Raw genomic sequence first — 18,951 nt, forward strand, 5'->3', positions numbered from 1 at the left:
GGGTCCCCCCTGGTTTGGGAGTGGGAAGATCTCGGGCCGGGGGCACGTATCTCCCAGATGCGGGCTGGGAGAAAGGCAGCAAGCTGCACTTCCCGAGGGCTTAAGCTGTGAACTTTGAAGATGACTTTAGCAAGCTATATTCTTTCTCACTTAATTGAGCTCTGGTACAAATCTGGGATTCCTCTTTCCTACCTTTTGCCCCCCCTGCCCCTTGCTGGGGGTGTGTGACCTGAGCCCCTGGGTTCCTGGTGGCTGTTGCCGTGGCTCTTGTTCCAGCTGGGCAGATGAAACCTAAAGGCTTGGGGCAGAGCACCTGCCTGCCTTCTCCCAGGAGCCATGCTCCTGTAGCCCGCTAGGGAGCTGTGCCCGGGGGGAGCAGGTACCTGCTAGGGAGCTGTGCCCGGGGGGAGCAGGTACCTGCTAGGGAGCTGTGCCCGGGGGGCCCGGAGCCCCGAGCCCGGGGGGAGCAGGTACCTGCTAGGGAGCTGTGCCCGGGGGGCACAGCACCCCTGAGTGCCTGGAGGGTGCAGGTGCCTGTAGCTCTGAAACACGTGCTCTGGCCTTCCTGCACTCCGGTGCTCTTGCAGGGTCCTGGTCTGGCCTCAAGGGCGCTGCCCGGAGCCTGCAGGCCCCTCGGGTGGCTGACCTCTGTTTGTCCTCTGTGGGCAAAGGCAGCTGCTCAGCTGGAGGTGCTGATATTGTTAGCTTTGTTCCTGTTCCCCCCCCTGGGCTGTGCTGATGCTATTGCTCCCAACAGCGATGACTGTTCTGCGTGCCGTTCAGAGAGGTGACTCTCCAGTTATTCATCCTGTCCTATAAACTTCTCATAGATCTTGGTGGCTGGGGAGGCAGTGACACGTGGATACTTCTCTTCGATACCCGGCGTTAACGGACTATGTAAATTTTTGGGATTTTGCTGGGGGTTATTGTTGTTGGTTCCCACTTGCCTATCCCTAAAGTAATATCGGCTACTGAGGAGGTGCGTGGGCTGTGGTTGAGGACCATTGCCACTGGCTGGTGATCTTGGGCTAGTCCTTTGGCCCCTCTGCTTTTGCTCTTTGTGAAATAGGAAGGCTAGTGTTCACCTTTTTGAAATACTAGGAGGGCTGTGGATAGAGTGTGGATAAAAAAAAGTATGTAGGAATTGGGAGTGATTATATGTTATACAGTGAGGGAGAGGAATCAAGAAAAATGGCATGAAAAGGAGCAATATTTCTGTCTGTTTACATGCACTCACATAGGATAACCTGGGCTGTCACCTGCTTCATCAGTAAAAGGGCCTGAACAGAATAATTTATGAATGTTGTTTATTTCTCAGAGTTCTTCTATCAAAATGACTAAAATTATTTTGCTTGTAAGTACCCTTTCAATTTTATTCTGTAAGGTCAATGTGAGAGGTCACTTGCCTGGAGGGGCAATATCTTCTCTGCATAAATCTCTGGTGTATGTAGAACTCGGTATTAATCATTTTCATATTTTCTATTTTCTTGTGAATCCGAATTAGCTCCAAGTGCCACATGGATCTCTATAGAGATGTTGCTTGTGTTGGCGGTTTCAGCCTGATTTAGCAGAATTGCTCTATTTTCCCCCAATAGTTCATGCTTCAACAAAATAATTGTCTTGCAGTATGCCTCCAGTCCTTAAAGAACAAACATAATTATGTCCTCTATAGTGGAAATTCAGCCAGACTGGATAGTTTAGTTTCAGATTTATTCTGATTGCATAAATTGCGTACCTTTCTGTGCAGATAGGCTTTCTAAGTAATCAGGGTGTTGCCCAGTGTAGCAACTAGACAGTTTATATACAGTGAGGTATTACTGAGACATTAGAGAGGAGAGATATCTAGAAGTCGTGCAGTGATGCCACTTCTGGACAATTGGCTGCTGTCAAAAGGTCCACAAAGAGTCAGGACCCTTAAAGCAGGGGGTGCCTTAACAGCTTTGGCTCTCTGGTGTAATGTGGAGCCAGGTAACCCCATGACAGTTCCTGTGTTATCAGGATCTTAGTCCATTGTACGATGTTGGTGTTTCTAGACAGTCCTTTGTCTTTGGTCTCTGCCTCCTGGACTGTTTTCAAACAAGGATAGATTTGAAATAATGTTTTTTTTATTGTGCTAGTAACACCTGTGAAACTGAAGTTTCATGTAGCTAGTATCCAGATTTAGGGGGGTGTTGCAGTTTAATCAGAGCTGAAGTTGATTACAACAGGAGGATTGGGAATGGTGAACTGCGTATTTGACTTTTTTACTTTTTTCAGTTGATCCAAGTGCTTTAGATTTAAGCGTGGTTATCTAGGTATCGTCTCCTTTCAAGCCACCTTGCAAGAATGGACTAGGCTGTAGAAATATCACTGAGGTGAACATCTTGCCCTTTTTCCAGGAGATTTTTTTTGATCGTGTTGTGAAAAAATAAATTAGAGTGGGGTCTTTCCTGATTCTCTGGTCTAGAGCTGGTCCCTTCCATTTTTCCAAAGAATATTTTGTCCTGCTCTTTTAATTGCCTTGTGGGGGAAGAAACTGGTTTGAAGTTTCAAACTACTGTTTGAGCATCCAAACGAGGGTTCTCATCTGTTCCCTGCTTCATGCAAAGGGTTTATTTAACTTAGGCCGCTGGAGGATGCTCCCAGCACCTGGATGTGTTGGTTTGCAGCAGCATTAACTCCAACTAAGGTGAATCCTTTTACTCTCCCCACAGGAATTAGAGGTATTTCAGAAGAGACAACCACTGGAGTTCACAACCTGTACAAGATGAAGGCAAATGGGACCCTGAAAGTGCCAGCTATCAATGTTAATGACTCTGTCACCAAGGTAATGCAGCTAGAGCCCTTCTGCTATGTTCTGCTGCCTGACCAGTTTGGTGTTGGGATGTTGTCATTCCCATGCAAGTATTCCTTCTCTTGCTGAGCTGTTCTTGACCTGGTACTCAACAGATTTTCACCATATCCTTGAAGTGAGCCTGTGATGTGTCTAATGGGACGTGCCATTGTAAATACCCTGTTTTCAGAACATCAAGGGTTTTTTTATGTAAGGACACGCATTCTTCTGCATTTTAATAATGTGAAAACACCTTTGGAAATCATGGCTCCTGGGGTACGGTCAGTTCCTGTGGCAAGGGGCACGTCCTCGCTCTGAGTAGCTTAAAGCCCGCAGGCAGGTGGCAGGTACCAGCTGGAAAAGAGTGTGACATATGAGCTTGTGGCTGGTAAAGGTCGGTTGATCTGACAAGGTATCTCTGCGAGCAGCAGTAGCAAAGGATAGGGCAGGAGGTATTTATTCTTTGCTTAGCTATATTACTGCTTCCTGAGACAAATCCCGGTGAAAGAGGGATGAGGGGGAATGGAGTTTAAAGGGTGCTGGTGCTTTTTGGATGCAGATGAATTATAGTAGGAATTTTAGGTGTACTTAAGGTTTATGCATCTAGTTGCTAAAACTCTATCAAGTTACCATACTAACATTATCCTATTGGGCGTGGCAGTTCTCACTGTTTGTTTGGCCTGCTTTCTCTGCTGTTTGCTATCTGAAAAGTATCTCCTTTCTGCTCACAAAGATGCATCTGACATTTTTATTTCATAGCTAGTGGGCTGGAATCCACTTGGTCTTGGAAGAAGCTTGTTTCTCTGCATCCTTTTCACCTAGATTTGTGCCTCCTGCATAATAACTATTAATACTGTTTAGTAGATTTGGAAATTCAGATGTTTCTAAAAAAGCCTCTTGAGTGGATTTGGGTTGAGCTTACTTTATTCTAGTGCCAAACAAGTGCTTATTTTCAAGTACTGTTTGGTATTTATGTAGTAAACAAAGATTTGTACTAACCACAGTTACAGATCTCCAGGAAGACATGCAACTGAGCTGACAAATTCTGCTCTCCTAGTTTGATATTTTCACTTGATGCCAGGTTCCTACACTAGTATTTGGAGGGAGAAGGCAGGCAGCATCCAGTTCTGTTCTTCCCTCCTGCCACTCAAATGTATTTTTGGGTGGGACAGATGTCTGCATCTGGCACTCTGCTACCTTGCCTGCGTGGGAATGCACAGGCACCTGGAAGGCTTTAATTGCAGTTGGGGGATTTGGTGATGAGGAATCAAATCTGACCATTCTGTTTTCCTCCATAAGAAGGCTTATACTGCAAGGCAAATCTGCTGGAGGACTAGAAAAGAGGATTACCAACTGGCACTAGCTTTGGAATTTGAAGGATTGGTAACAAATTTTCTGAAATATTAATAGCAAATGTGCCTGTGATAAGACTTACAGGCACTGAGTCAGGAACTTCTGGATCTGAAGTATAACTTCTTACACATTAGTCCTTGGCCAGCTTTTGAGGCTGGGAGCGATACGCCACTATACCTCATAACTTGCTCAGACAATGCATTGGAGTCATAGCTGCAACATTTTTATACATGGACTTTGCATTTTTTTATTGTAAAAAATTTACTGTTGTAAGCTGTAGACTGAAAACCAAACTGTTACATCATCTCACACATGCTAGATGGCACCAGCCATAGCTGCGAGGTAGGTCCCACTTGAAAGATCAGTGCCCCTATTCACATCTAGGTATGCAGTCTTAAGATTGCTTATAGCAGACAGAGCGCTACCTGTGTTAAGTGAAAGCAAGAATGATTGGTGACCTAAGGCTGTAGAAAGCACGGGGCAGGCTTTGAGACCAGAATTTTGCTGTGAATGGTAAGTTCTTTATATCCCTGCCTTGGGAAGCATACCACAACTTCGGTAGTCAGATTTTTTAAATTCTTGGCTTCTGTAACTCTTCAGATAATCAAATCTGTTTAAACAGCCCATCTTCCCAGTCCAAGGAGAAAAAGGACCATTACAAAAATCAGTACAGCAATATGTGTTTCTGAGTTTAGGAAGATGCTCAAGAGGAGTGCTATTTGACATCTGACTTAGCAGGGGAATTTTGATTTGGAGGTCTGGCTGTTAAGCTCATGTGTTAATGCTACAGTAGGAGGTGGTTGTGCGATGGGGCATTAGGAGATGAAATCCAGGGGTTCTTGGTTGCAGTGACTGGTATTGTGAATGGCTACTTGCTGGATTTTTCTAGATCTGAGCAGTGGTGAGGTCTGGCAGTGTTAGTGTAACTGTTCCTGAGGGAAGATGCAATTTTGATGATCTTGGGCTGCAGGAACCAATTTCTCATGGTTGATGGGGGCAACTTGCTGCTTCTGCAGGGTGCGTGTGTCTTGCAAAGATAAGAATATGTGCTACCCAATTGGCCAGATACTCTGCTGGTGTTTTTTGCCTACCTGTCGCACTTGGTTCAGTTCATTGTCTGATAAACAGCAGCAGAGAACTGGTGAACATCTGGTTAAAGAACTTGGACCTACCTCTGTACGCAAGAATTGTTTGTGCTTTTACTTGGTAAATTCAGGTTACCTCTAACAAGCTTTTAACATGTCCGAGCCCTAGTCAGTAGACACAACATATTTATGAAATGCTTCTCACTAGGGGTGTGCTGAAGCCTGTATCTGGTATAACTATATAGATTGAAATGGGATAAATAAAAACATCAAACCAGGTTGCCTTCTTCCTACCCCTCACTGTGGTTAAAATATTTAGCTGACTGTCAGACTCCTGGTTTGCAGTACTTGCATATAAGTCCATTTTGTTTCTCTAAGGAACTTCTACTTGAGTGACTTTCATCTGTTCTGAAACTGCTCCTTTTTCTTCCTCAGAGCAAGTTTGATAACCTTTATGGTTGCAGAGAGTCCCTCATCGATGGCATCAAACGTGCTACAGATGTCATGATTGCTGGAAAAGTAGCAGTTGTGGCAGGTTATGGTGATGTAGGCAAAGGCTGTGCTCAGGCCCTGCGAAGCTTTGGAGCCAGAGTCATCATCACCGAAATCGATCCCATCAATGCACTGCAGGCAGCCATGGAAGGTGAGAACTGAAGGAGATGCGGAAATTAATGCACCTGACGGGGGGGCTCTGCAGGTCAGTGTAGAGCAATAAGTGATAGTTGGCCAAGAAAGTTTCAGTGGGTTTCAGCCCTGTCCCTGTTGATGTAGAGGTGACTTCAGTTTAACTGTAGGAATTCTTTCCTTATGGATAGGGAAGGAGTTTATTAGTATAGGCCTTGAAGGTGTGTTTGGAGTCAAGGATATAGAGACCATAGTGGGGTAAGGTCCCCATTTCACAACACTAAGCCTGGTTTTGAATGGGTGTATTATCTTCAAGTTGTGCAACTCTAACCTCCAGTGTGGGTTTAGACTTCACTACAATGTCTCCACAGTAAAACAACAGGTCTTACCTTCAGTAGATGTTTTTGGAGAGTGTTGCCATGCTATCTGCCTTTCCAGCTGTGCTCATGTCATGTTCTGGAACCTGTGCTCCTTCTCTTCTGTGGGTGCCTCTCATGTAACTATGCTTCTTAGTACATAGTTTATCCCATTTCTGTTCATACCTGACTAGAACCTGCAGGTGTGGTGGGTGCACTTTCCTTTGCAAACTTGACCCCCTGAATCCAGTCTGTGTGCTGTGCCAGATACTACACCTATGGACATAAGACATTGAATGTATAGATCTACAGATTGGAAACAGGTGAGGGATAGATATTTTTGTGCTATGTTGGTATTTAGTAAGACAAGTATGCCCACTACCTTGCATCCTCCATAGGTTGGGTGTTGGCACAGACTTCTTAGTCATTCTTTCTTCATACTTTTCTACTTTTAATATTGTAGCCTGTTTTTTAATAAGTGCTGGCGGTTGGGTAGAGGAATAACTTTTTCTCTTTTCAGGTTATGAAGTCACAACCATGGAGGAGGCCTGCAAAGAAGGCAATATCTTTGTTACCACCACTGGCTGCACTGACATTGTTCAGGGCAGGTATGGTCTAGCCGCTTGATTTAGTGAAAGCATACCTATACAGTTAGATTTTTTTAAATACAGTCATAACTTGTCAGCAGTATGGTGAGGGCTAGCACACAGTCTCATTTCTGGACATCAGAATTTAGCATCAATTTAGTGAGCAATCAGGGCTTTGGTCTTTCAGTTCTATTGGATGTTGCCATGTTGCAATTGTTCCTGTCTTACAGCATGTAATGATGGAGAAATGAAAGGTGTAGAGGGATAGATAGACTTTTGGAGTATGAAAGCCTCAGGGCTAAATTCTGTGTTAGGACAGATAAATGTGAACAGAAGAGGAGGTAGGTAAGGGTTGAAAGTGATTCCATCTTTGAGTACACATAGCAGACTTGAAACTAGCCTGTTCTCAAACTACCCTGCATTTTTTTGTTATTGCTTCTTAGATCTCAATTTATAGCCCCTCCACTCTACACAAACTCATTCCTATCTTTGCCATCATGATTGTACATGTTGTAGTGGAAGATCAGATTAAGTGGGAGGAGATAGAGATGTAAAACTGCTGGAAACTTTGAAGTCATGAAGAAAACTATTTCTTCTGTGTAGGAAAGAGAATAACTGTAGGTATTTCAGTTTTGACCAATGAAACAAAATAGCTTTACTTTCCATACTGGGAAAATATTTTCTCTCCAATAACCTCTTATATCCTTGGGGAGTGTTCTTCCCTAGAAGCTTGAGAGTTTTTTCCAGTAGACTTCACGTGCCTGGAGGATTACCAGACCCATGCATCTTGTGAGAGTCAAATGCAGTCAGTGAGCCAGGCACTTTTCATTTCTCCTTGAGCAGAGCTGTGGACCAGAGCATGATCTGATGCTGAAGAGAAATTTTTTTGTGCATTAACTTGTATCAAAACTTTTTTTGCAGGCATTTTGAGCAGATGAAGGATGATGCCATAGTGTGTAACATCGGCCATTTTGATGTGGAAGTTGATGCAAAGTGGCTGAATGAAAATGCAGTAGAGGCGGTGAATGTTAAACCTCAGGTGAGACAGCTCTTGCACAAGCTCTCCTGCTAGAAAGAAGCAATAGCTACTTAGTGTCTGTTTCTGGAAAGGGGGTTATTTCTCTTTAGGTACTTTATTTCTAGCTTTCTTGTGAGCCAGTGTTGCTCTGAGTTGATCAGAATGGAGATTCTGCTCTGCTCTTCCCCGATTAACATGGAACAAGCTGCATGTCATATTCTTGTGTTGGTATTAAAGAAATTGGTTCCAGTCAGTGCCTAAGTGTACAGCGTGGTCTCTGGTGAGAGGCACCTGGTATGGATGCATCTTCCTCCATGTGTTCCTAATTCCTTGACAAACAGTCTACTCCTTAGTGGTGGTTGTGTAGACAATTAATTGCATCAAATTCATTCCATACAGAAAGTCAGCTTTGTTGGGGGTATGGGAATGCTTTCTTTGATAGCCCCCGGCTGAAAACAATGCCATAACAGTTTCAAAAGCAAGTTAATGATGAATACAGAACAGACCATTAGAGACTGTATAAGACTTCATAAGAACGAGCCCATAGATTGTCTGGTGGCTGATCTGAATTTCCCCTTGGGAAGCTGCTTGCTCATGTACTGCTCTGCACCAGAACGATCTTGGTCCTGGTGCAGGGTGCCAGGATTAGAGTGAATCTCAAGGGAATGTCTTCTGGGATTCTGTCAAGGTTTGAAAAAATTCACACCTCTTTGTTTTCAAAGCATTTATTTTACTTGGAGATTGAAGCCTAAGGAAAGCCTATCTGGAGGTCTGCCAAACTCAGACTTCTTGTCCAGACTTAGTGGCTTCATTTTAGAAACCTGTGTAGACCAGAAGTCTATGCATGGGCAGGCAAGGCGAGATGTTTTATCCTTGCTCAGCTTGCATTCCCACTATGTATTTATTTCAGACCACGGCTGTAGCTGCACAGGAGAGTAGGGATCTAAATTTCACCTTTTCAGCTGTGTCCCTTAAAGCAGAGAAACAAAACTAAAGCAAAACTGTTTTGTAACACCAGCATTGAGGGAGAACATCACATAAAGCAAACCAGGCTTTGTTTGACTTGGCATGGGACTTTAGTTACCTTTTAAAGAGGGAGTGTGCCTGCTGATAGCAGGATTCTGGGACAGGTTTTCTACTTTTTAAAAATCACCACACCCAAGCATATCTTAATAAATCTCAATCTGCCCTTCCAATTTTCATAACTCCCCTGTGGCTTATGGGCCACCCACATCAAACTCTTAGTAAGCAGTTGTGAGTCTTCTCAGTATCCTGTTTGCTGTTGGGACATGCTACATGGGCTTAACTAGTAGGTATGAAGTTATACCCTCAAGTTCTCACTGCATTCAAGTCTGTTCTTGCCCATGACCTTACTGTGGAGCTGACTGCTCAACAGCTCTTGTCCTAGAGGAGCCTGCAGCTAGCTGCTTGCTTTCTGGTAGCTTGGGTTTTAAAACTAAAACTGTGACTGCTCAAAAAGTAAACGTTGTTGAAGGCTAAATTGGATGTTAATATGGTAACATACAAAGCTACCTGCACATGGCCATTCAGTGGGGCTGTTAAAGTCCATATGAAAAACTGTGTCACTGTTGGCAGAGCTAGTAGTCCCTTTTTCTTTATATACTCTGTATTGAAGGAGCCGATGTATTGTCACAGATGTATTAGGTGCAATGAGATGCAGTCTAGTCCAAGGTATGAAAACTGTATAAAGTTTCTGGTTAAAAACAGAGTATTACTTTTTCAAAAGGATAGAATTTAGGGTCAAGGTCATCCATATGGTTTAATGCTGAAGACCTACCTCCTACCCTGAATCTCTCTGGTCTGTTATAAAACCACTGCTGTCGCAAGCAGGATGTTGAGTGATGCAAAGGAGATACCTGTTCACAGAGCAAAAGCTGTGAAAATAGCTGCCCAGTGTGCTGTGGGTGCCACAAGTGTGTTTGCTTAAAAGTCATTAGCTAGAGTTTGTAAAAGGTGTCTCTGACAGCCCTGACTGGGCCATCTCTGTCTCAGCTTGATGCACAGATAGCTGAAGAGGATTTACTGTGGTGTTGTGGTGTAACTGCAGTTGGTAACTAAGCACCCCACAGCTGCTCGCTGACCCTCCCCCCCACCAGTGGGATGGGGGAGAGAATTGGAAGAGCAAAAGTAAGAAAACTTATGGGTTCAGATAAGAACAGTTTAATACTTGAAATAATTAATAATAATAGCAGCAATAATAAATTATAAGGGAAAGTAAAGCAACAAGAGAGGAACAAAACCCAGGAATGTAAGTAGAACAAGAGAGGAACAAAACTCAGAAGGAAAAAAAAGAAACCAAACAAACCCAAACTAGGTGATACAACTGCTCACCACCTGCTGACTGATGCCCAGCCAGTCCCTGGCTCTATCCCAGCTGAAACCAGGACATGGGGGAAATAGCACTTTACCCTTGGGCTGTTCTTCTACTTTTCCTTACCCATCTACTGGTTGCCACTGGAGATGGGATGCACCTAGAGGTAAACCTGATTTTTGTGGCCATTCTGCATTTTTGAAGCTTTACTGAAGTGAGGATGGCCTATAGGTGGCCCGTAAAAGCTGGTCCCTGACTCAGGTTAATACTTGGGTTTTGTTGACTTCTAGTAGTGAATCTGAAGCACTGTTTACTAGTTTGAATGTCCAGTTGGACTCTGTTATTGGTGTATTTAATGCTATATGTAGCTATACTGTGCTAGTGGTATACCCCTATGCTCCACTTTTTGTCTGTTTAATGTCTTGTCCCTAAAGACTTCAGACCTGCATGACAAGGTAAGGAGGTACCTGCTGAGCAGGTGTTATGTGAACAAGTTCTGCTGTGTAAAAGCTTCATTATTCTTCATTTTCATTTGCTGTGCCTGATTGCCATGGTGGCTTGGCAATTGAGTGGAGGTGGACTTATACATGTCCTAAAAGCTTGCTTGTTTCAAAAGGGGGAGAGGCAGGACTGGGAGGTGAAATGTGACTTTAGAGCCCCAAATTCCATGCTTGAAACACATTAACAGGCATTGAATAGAAATTTGCTGCAGTGGCTTAATTCTTCCAGGACATGCATTAATTTTTGGTTTAGAAATGAGCTCCCAGTAGGTGTCCTGCAGCTTCTGTCCCTCAACACCTGCATGCGAATTCATCTGCATGTGTTGGGAATTTTCTCAGGGCAGCAGTGATGAGTCATTACACTAATTGATGGAATTGCTCTTACACTGAAATTGGGGAAGGAAGTTACCAGTTTGCCAGATAGGCCATTGCTGGCTTCTCAGTTTTGTTGCTCAGATTCATCAAAGGGACACTTCTGTGGTCATCTTGTCCCCAGTCTTTTGGGCGCCTCAAGGGGAGGTCAGTCCTGTGTTAAAGGTGTGAGATCTTGCACTTATCCTTAGAATAACGTATGTTTTTTCACATCAGTGTTTTGGGTGAGGTACCCTATGTTTTATAATACCAAGTACTAAATATTCAAATTTTTACTAAGACCTGGCAGCTTTTTTCTATATCCTGTAGCAGGGAGGGGAATATAGCAAAAGAGCAAAAAATCTCTAACCTCCTATGAAGACATCTGTCTCTTGATCAGAGGATTAATATGAGCTGAGGGTTGCTAGACTTCAGCTAGAGGTACAGAGTAATTGTGAAAGTGTCCAACATGGTAGTTTTCAGTATCATATGGTCTCTGTTTACAAGTGGTGAGCTGGTGTAAGAAATGTTCAATACTTGGGAAAGAATTTCTAATTGTGCCATTCTGACTCATCTGTTGCTTTCAAAGTACAGTTAAGGAGGAAATAAGCTTTTTACTGAAAAGCTGGCAGGTTGCTTTGAATATGGGTTTGCACTGCAGTCCTGCTCATCTGTGTTCTGGTATTAGAGATTGACATGTCACACAAGCTCAACTATAGAGGGAAAAGAAAGGTCAGGGTGGGATCAATGAAGTTTGGCTCTGAAAATAAATTTTTTTGTGTATCATGGTGTGGAGAGAAGTGTAAAGCAGCCAGAGTGTCCGGAGCAAGCTATATGCCAGTGGGGAAAGGGAGGAGGCATTTGTATAAGTGTGGAGATGAACTTAATACTTGGATAACTTGAATTCTAGTTCTATGGCAATTTCTTAAGCTTATGAATCAGCCTGTTTGTCTGCCCATAGATGAGATGTGTTTCCACAGTACTGACTTAAGCCTCTGTTGGTACCGCTACTATTTTGTATTTATTTCTGTGCAAGGACATTAATTTGCATTTTCTGCATTACCCTGTGCATTGAATGAGTCATGTCAGCAGATTGCCGAAGGTCTGTGATTCCATGCACAAGCCAGCAGCTGTCCCGGTGCAAGCTGTGTGGATATTACATGGAGATAGTATTTTGACACCTGAACCACCTGATTCAGACTTCAAAACTGAAATGCTATTTAACTGCTACCTTGTAGTAGTTTAATCTGTAAATGTAGTGTTTAATATAAGTAATATTGTAGCTGTTCTCAGGGCTTTTAGTGTTCTGTGTTCTGGCTGTTTCCTTCTTTGTTTCATTACTTCCTCCTATAACCTTATGAAAGCCCATATGGCATCTTCTGCGTGGACTGAGCACTGCCACTGGTGGTCCACAATGGAGAATCAGCATCCATAAGAAATATTGCAACTGCTCAGTGGAGAGCATTCTTACTAACCCTACCTTGCTGTACTGCTCTTGGGCAGGGGAAATTAAGAATGTTATTTAGGGCTTCTCTTTGAGGTGGTTACTGTCTGCGTATGTTGTGCTGAAAACGTAATAATCTGTTATATGAACCCAAGAAGTAGAAAATAGTGCTGCAATTAAAGCATAGCTGGGGAAGACAGGTGGAGGCACAGACTTGCTCTGAAGGCAAAATACCTTTTCTAATAAAATGGTTTCTATTGGTTTACTTATATCTCTGCTAAGGACCTGCACAAAGATGTTTTTTCAGAAGATGGCATTGTTACAATTAAAGCTTCATCCCACGTGGCTTTTAACTTACAGGCCAAAGCTTTAAGAATAAAACCAAAAGCAATGTGTGTTTTGCTTCGTATTAAATAACTTCTGAGACTAAAAGTATAAATACAGCTGTGGGGAGGGACCCTTTTAGGTCTCTTACAGTTGCTGTGCTATGACAGCAGAAGATAAATGGACTTGTCTAAAGCATTAAACTTTGTCAAAGTTGGTCACTGATTATCTTTTCAGTCTTTCCAAAGGTTTGCTCTACTCCCATGTGTTTGGTGTGGCATAAATACCAGTGAATACTGAATATTCTTGTGACTTATAGGCCATATTGGCATTTCGTTCTGGGCTTTAATATTGTAACCACCTACCAGGGGTGAAGGCAGGGGAGAGAGGAGCTAGTGACTGGTGGAAAGGAGAAGTAGAATTAACTTTAACGCTGCAGGAGCCCAATCTGGCCCAGGCAGTTGAGGCACGTATTAAGTGACATTATGTTCTGAATTGCGTGGGACTCTCTTGTATAGCTGAAGAACCCTCTCCTCAGCCCCTCTGAGACTTGATTCTGTGTGCAGAGTCCTGTTTTCCCCAGCATAGCTTGGAAATCAGTCTGAGTGGAGGACCATGTCTTTGGCCCCCTGAGAGCAAAAGAGGGTACACCAGAAGCTCGGACAGCTGTTTATTATACTGTAAAGTATATTAATAAAGTATATTAATAAATTAATAAAGGCCTTCATAAGGAAGTGGGAAGAGTTTCAGCAGGTTGAGAACTCTGGCTCTTAGCCCTGTGTTTGATGCAAAGGCTCTGGACCACTGCATGCAGAAGTGTTCCCTCTTCTCTCCTGTCTCTCCACACCAGTTGTTACAATTAGGCATATATGAACTACGTTTTACTGCTAGCAGCATGCTCCCCACCACAGGTGTCTGAGACATGCACGTGGAAAAACCAGAACAACTGGATAACTGGTTAAATACGAAGCAGATAAGATTCATGTTGTGTGAAGTCCAGAATAGCTACAGTAAACACTGGCTGGGAATTGAGGGAGGGGTGTCTCAATTGTAATCAAAGTCTGTGTTGCAAGCCCACTGCTGAATTGTTGATGTGGGAAGAAAGCTGATCAAGCTTTGCGCGATTTAAAATGCTCCCTTTACCCTGACATCACAGTGCTTTTGCTTTTTCCCACCCAGGTGGATCGCTATACACTGAGGAATGGTCGCCATATTATACTGCTAGCAGAGGGCCGACTGGTTAACTTGGGCTGTGCCATGGGTCACCCTAGCTTTGTTATGAGCAACTCCTTCACCAACCAGGTGCTGGCACAGATCGAGCTGTGGACCAATAGTGACAAATACTCTGTCGGAGTCCATTTCCTGCCAAAGAAGGTGAGTTAGAATAGCGGAAAGACACAACCTTGTAAGGAAGCCAACTTCGGATGTGATCATGTGGATTTGTTTAGTTTGTGCTTGAGTTCATTTTCCTACTGCATGTTGTTGCAAGGAGCTTCTGTCCCTCAGTGACTGACTCGCTTTGGTCATGCTGAGTCTGAAGTGGGCTGTTTTTTGTGGCTAATCTGTTGTGCAAAACTGGGACTTGTTTGTCATATGCAATAAGAATGTCCAGTCACTTTTTGGCTTGACCTGGGGCTCTTCCCTAAGGTGCTAGGAAGCCCTGTGCTGCCTCAGGGTAGTCAGGGAGCTTCTCCCAACCAACTTGTTCCTTCAGCTGAATGTCAGCATTCACAGCAAGCTTTCCCATGCCTATCCATCAGTAAAGTCTAGGGGGCAGAGTTGAAGCTGGAGTGAAACTAGGAGTTACTTTTACTGTGGTTGACAGAGTCTGGGTCCCATTTGCACCTGAGCAGAGCTTATCACAATCTGGTCCTAATAGCTTCACAAAATATTAATGACAAATTCCCTTGGGTTTCCCTTTAAACTTCTCTGCATTCTGTGTTCTTGGAAAAATCTGCATCATGTCACAATTTGCAAATTCCTTTTATAAAACTAACCTGGCTTTAATTTTCCAAAACAAGCCTGAGGATTTGAGATGGTTATTGAAACAGATGCTGGAGTTAAATCCCCCTGCCTTTGGAATGCAGCCAGGTGTGAGACTAAATGTGAAAATACTTTTCATTTGGGAAGTAGAATGTGTATATTTGGGCTTACTTATGAAGTGCTTGCTGAAGGACTTAAGCTTCCAAAATGATCACTTAATGGTCAAACAAAGCATACCAGAAATATAATGTAGGATTTGATCAGCAAGCTGACACATAATCATCTTCAAAGGAAAAGTTTTGTTGACAATTCTGTCGAAAATGATAGTCCAATGTTGCTAATAAAATGTGTATTCATTCTCTTCCTGAATAACAATTTCTAGTAAGCATACTTGAACTGGAAATGAGAAGTAATGCCCAGATCAGTTACAAATTGATTTGCATGTTAGTGGAGCATATGGCAGTGATCTTTTCAGGTTCATAAACTGTGACAAAATGCTCTTTTTACCCCCTGTGCTCCATAGAGAATTTCAAAGAATAAAGCAGTAGCCTCGTCAGAACCAACAAAAGATGGGCAGAGGAGCTTTCTCTAATTTTCTGGCTAGTATCTTTCCTTGTTCTGTGTAGTAGCTTTGAGGTCCAAATGTAAAATTTAAGAATTACCAAGTACCTTACACTACACTTTCTTTGACTGCAAGAATATTGCTTTCATGATCAGCTTTTACAAACATGCACACATTTCTGCAATGTGTGTTCCTGGAAATCTAGGCGAACTGCTGTGTCCATGTTCTTGGCACCAAATCTGTCCATCCTTATGCTCAGCTATTGATTTTAAGGTAAGAATGTTGGCTTACCTTCATCTAAATTTGTGTACCTTTTTATCTAAATCTTGAAGCCCCCAAGCTGAAGCAGCTGTGAAACAACTTCTCTGCTGCAGTTTGAGAACCTGAGCTGGGAAATATCAGGGACTCAGCTCCTTTTCAAGTGGGTGTAATCTGTCTTAAACTTGCTGGAAATACACCTATCTGATCTTCACATATCAGTCTAGTCAACCATATATGCATTCAATTTTTAACTCTCTTTTTTCTGGCAGGGTCTGCTAAGCTTAAATACTTGCTTTGCTTCTAAACAGTCCTTCCAGTTAGTTTTTCTTTCTTTTGTGATTTTACTGACTCTTATGTTTGGTAGCTTTCATGGTTCACTTCCACATTCTTCAACCACTTCATCTTACGTTTTTAATTTTGTCTTGTACATCTTTGGCTGTGTTGGTTCTCAAGAGATGTTGGCAGTTCTACTATGAGCAGGTTGAGTTGCAGTGAATTATATTCTGTACAGTTGTAGCTTTTTACCTGGTTCATTACAATGGGATTACTTCAGAGTAGTTGCTTGTTACCACACTCCCTTTGAGTGGGAAATCTAGGACTAGTTACTGAATCATTTAGGAGATGCTGCTTCACACAAGCTGGAGATCTGGCCCTTGATTGTTTTGTTGATTTATTGCCCTTCAAATATATTGCAACCTTTCACATCCATTTTACTAGTATGGGGGAAATATCACCAGTCTTTCCTGTGCTGCTGGAGTTTAGACTTACCTTTTATCTGTTTCCTTAGCAATGATTACTTGTATTTTGCAGGAATTACAAGTGGTGGTCAAACTTGTCCTTCTGTTGTAACTCATCAGCACCTGATCCCTTCTTAGTGCTGTCCTTTCTATCTTTGAATATCCTTTATGGCTGTACATACCCCTCTGACATAGCAGCTAGTTTGCCATTTAACTGTTTGTTTTCTGACTTTTCTGTACCTATCTCCTGTTGCACTTAACTGTCTTGTAACTTCCCCATTTTTCAATCCCTTGAGTTTGCATGTCTGCCTGACACCTCTGGGATAAAGAAAGTATATCAACATTTCTGAGCATATGTCCTACAGCCCACCTTGGCTTTATTCTTCATGAAGATAATGCCAATAGATACTAGTATTCTTGCTGAATTAGTGATTCTGGAATGAAATTTTTAATACATGTACCCCTAAGATGGGATATCTGGAAAGGAGATGCATTTTTTCCAGTATTGGAACTTACCTAAAATTGTAAGATGATAGTCTAGTATGTCTAGGTGTCTTTGTAGTGGAAACATGACTGGGGCTTTACCATTCTACCAAAGTGGCTATTCTTATCTGTGAATAGTTTGATCTCTGTTCTTTACTTGTTGGATGGATGTGAATGTGTAAATGAGATTGAAATGGGCTTGATTATATAAAGTTGTCTGTCTCACTTAAGCTGAACTTGACTCCCTCAAAAGCATGGGGCTTTTCCATCTGAATGCAGTTATGTGCTCAAAGCAGATGCCTCTGTGCTCAAGCAGGTGAGATGTGTTGGCAGGAAAAGAGCTATCTGACTGTTCATCTGTGGCAGTCTAAGTCCTCCTTGGGGCTGCTGTTGGTTCTTATATATTCATTTCTCACTATTGACCATGATTTCCTGAACTAATAGGACTCTGTTCCCATATTCTTGTCTCAATGTTTTATTTTCCAGCTGGATGAAGCTGTGGCTGCTGCTCATCTGGAGAAACTGTGTGTGAAGCTGACGAAGCTGAGTGACAAGCAGGCCAAATACCTAGGCTTATCAAGAGATGGGCCATTCAAGCCAGACCACTACAGATACTGAGCAGGTGGCACTACCCAAAGACCAAAGTGCAGGGATGCAACCTTCCAAAGCTCTTGTGTGTGCTGGACTGCTGAGAACAAGCCCTTTGCTGTACTCCTCTCAGTGCTGCAGAACCCCTCCCCTTCCCAAGGGAGCTTCAGGGCCTTATTTGTTAAAGAGGATCATTCTGACTCTTGGAATTAGAATTGGTTACTTAGCTAATGTCATGGTGAAAAGGATCCTATGCACCTTTTATTGCCTCCTAATGTCCAAATAAGGGGAGCAGGACAGAAGATTGCTAAATGAAAATGCATAGTCTTGTCAAACACGTGGCTGACCAGCCTCTTTGAACAGACTAACCAATAAGATGGGGAACGGCTTCTACAGGGAGATGCTTTCTGCCATGCCCTGCTCAAATTAGATGAATCTTATTAGGAGGCTGGCAGTGTCAGGCTTCTTTCCACAAAGGTGCCCTAGCTGAAGTGCATGTTGTGAAACTGGAGGAAGTAGTGAGGAGTATAAGTGTTGCTTGGTCTCCTTCCCATAAAATCAACTTAATTTCCTACTCAGAGATTAGAGCTGGAGTTTTTTTCTGGCTTAATTTACTGTATCAGTTTTGGTCAGAACAAAGACTTCTATGCTTCTGCCATAGCAGCTCGAGGAGGGGTGAGGCGAGAGTGACTTTTTAGCAGCCTTCTAGTGTGTCATGAATGGCTGGGAAGCCACTGAGGGGGTGGTTAGGTTTAGGGACCTTGTTCGATCCTCTGAAAACACCAGCAGCACACTTCTACCCCCAGCTTGATTTTTGAGTTGTCATGTCTGCTGTATCTTGTTTGTCACTGACTCAAAGTGCTTTTATTAAAGATCTGACTGTGGCCTGACTTGTTTTTGTATACTGAGATGCTTTGGGTTTTGCCATGGATTTGTTTACTTTAGTGTGATCCTTAAGCTACTGAAAATATTTAATAAGGCACAAAGCCAGTGCTGTGGCTAGCCTGCATCATATACTTGAGCTGGGGAAAGCTGCTCCTCACGTTATTTAAATATTTGAAGGGCTGAATCTTACAGGAAAAGCACTCTTCCCCTCTGCACACACAGATTTGTCTCCATATATGTCATGGAAGTCCTGTCTTGCCACTGTCCTCTTCAGTCAACATTATACGGCCACCTCTGTTTCTGGATGTAAGAAGATGAAAGGTTTGGTATGATGTTAAAACATGCTTGAAGTGCTGAGATTCATGTCCAAGCACCAGGTGTGATGTCAGCAAGCAATTAAAACAGATGGTGTAGAGTATGAACTGTTGGAGGAGGAAAAAAGGGGATGAGTAGACAAGGTGTTGCTCAGTATGCAACTCTTTTCATTGCTTTGTTTTGCACTGACCTCTAAAAAGCACCAATTTTAACTGAATTTGGGTCCCACAAATCAGAGCCATAGAGCCATAGAGCCATAGAGCCATAGAGCCATAGAGCCATAGAGCCATAGAGCCATAGAGCCATAGAGCCATAGAGCCATAGAGCCATAGAGCCATAGAGCCATAGAGC

The 18,951-nt window shown here is 42.9% G+C and overlaps 1 protein-coding gene across 2 annotated transcripts in view; it reads left to right on the plus strand.

Moving 5' to 3' along the window:
* AHCY (adenosylhomocysteinase) overlaps window positions 1-18,290 on the plus strand; it is a 26,960-nt gene extending 8,670 nt beyond the window's left edge. For both annotated transcript variants that reach the window (XM_009318648.1, XM_009318649.1), the window contains 6 exons: window positions 2,694-2,806; window positions 5,686-5,893; window positions 6,751-6,838; window positions 7,739-7,856; window positions 13,966-14,160; window positions 17,299-18,290. In XM_009318648.1, the coding sequence (XP_009316923.1) occupies window positions 2,694-2,806; window positions 5,686-5,893; window positions 6,751-6,838; window positions 7,739-7,856; window positions 13,966-14,160; window positions 17,299-17,430 (854 nt within the window). In that variant the 3' untranslated portion in view covers window positions 17,431-18,290. The remainder of the gene's footprint in view (window positions 1-2,693; window positions 2,807-5,685; window positions 5,894-6,750; window positions 6,839-7,738; window positions 7,857-13,965; window positions 14,161-17,298) is intronic.
* Window positions 18,291-18,951: the final 661 nt, after the last annotated feature.

This window comes from Pygoscelis adeliae, unplaced genomic scaffold (genome assembly GCF_000699105.1).
Source record: "Pygoscelis adeliae isolate BGI_AS28 unplaced genomic scaffold, ASM69910v1 Scaffold72, whole genome shotgun sequence".
Taxonomy (NCBI): Eukaryota; Metazoa; Chordata; class Aves; order Sphenisciformes; family Spheniscidae; genus Pygoscelis; species Pygoscelis adeliae.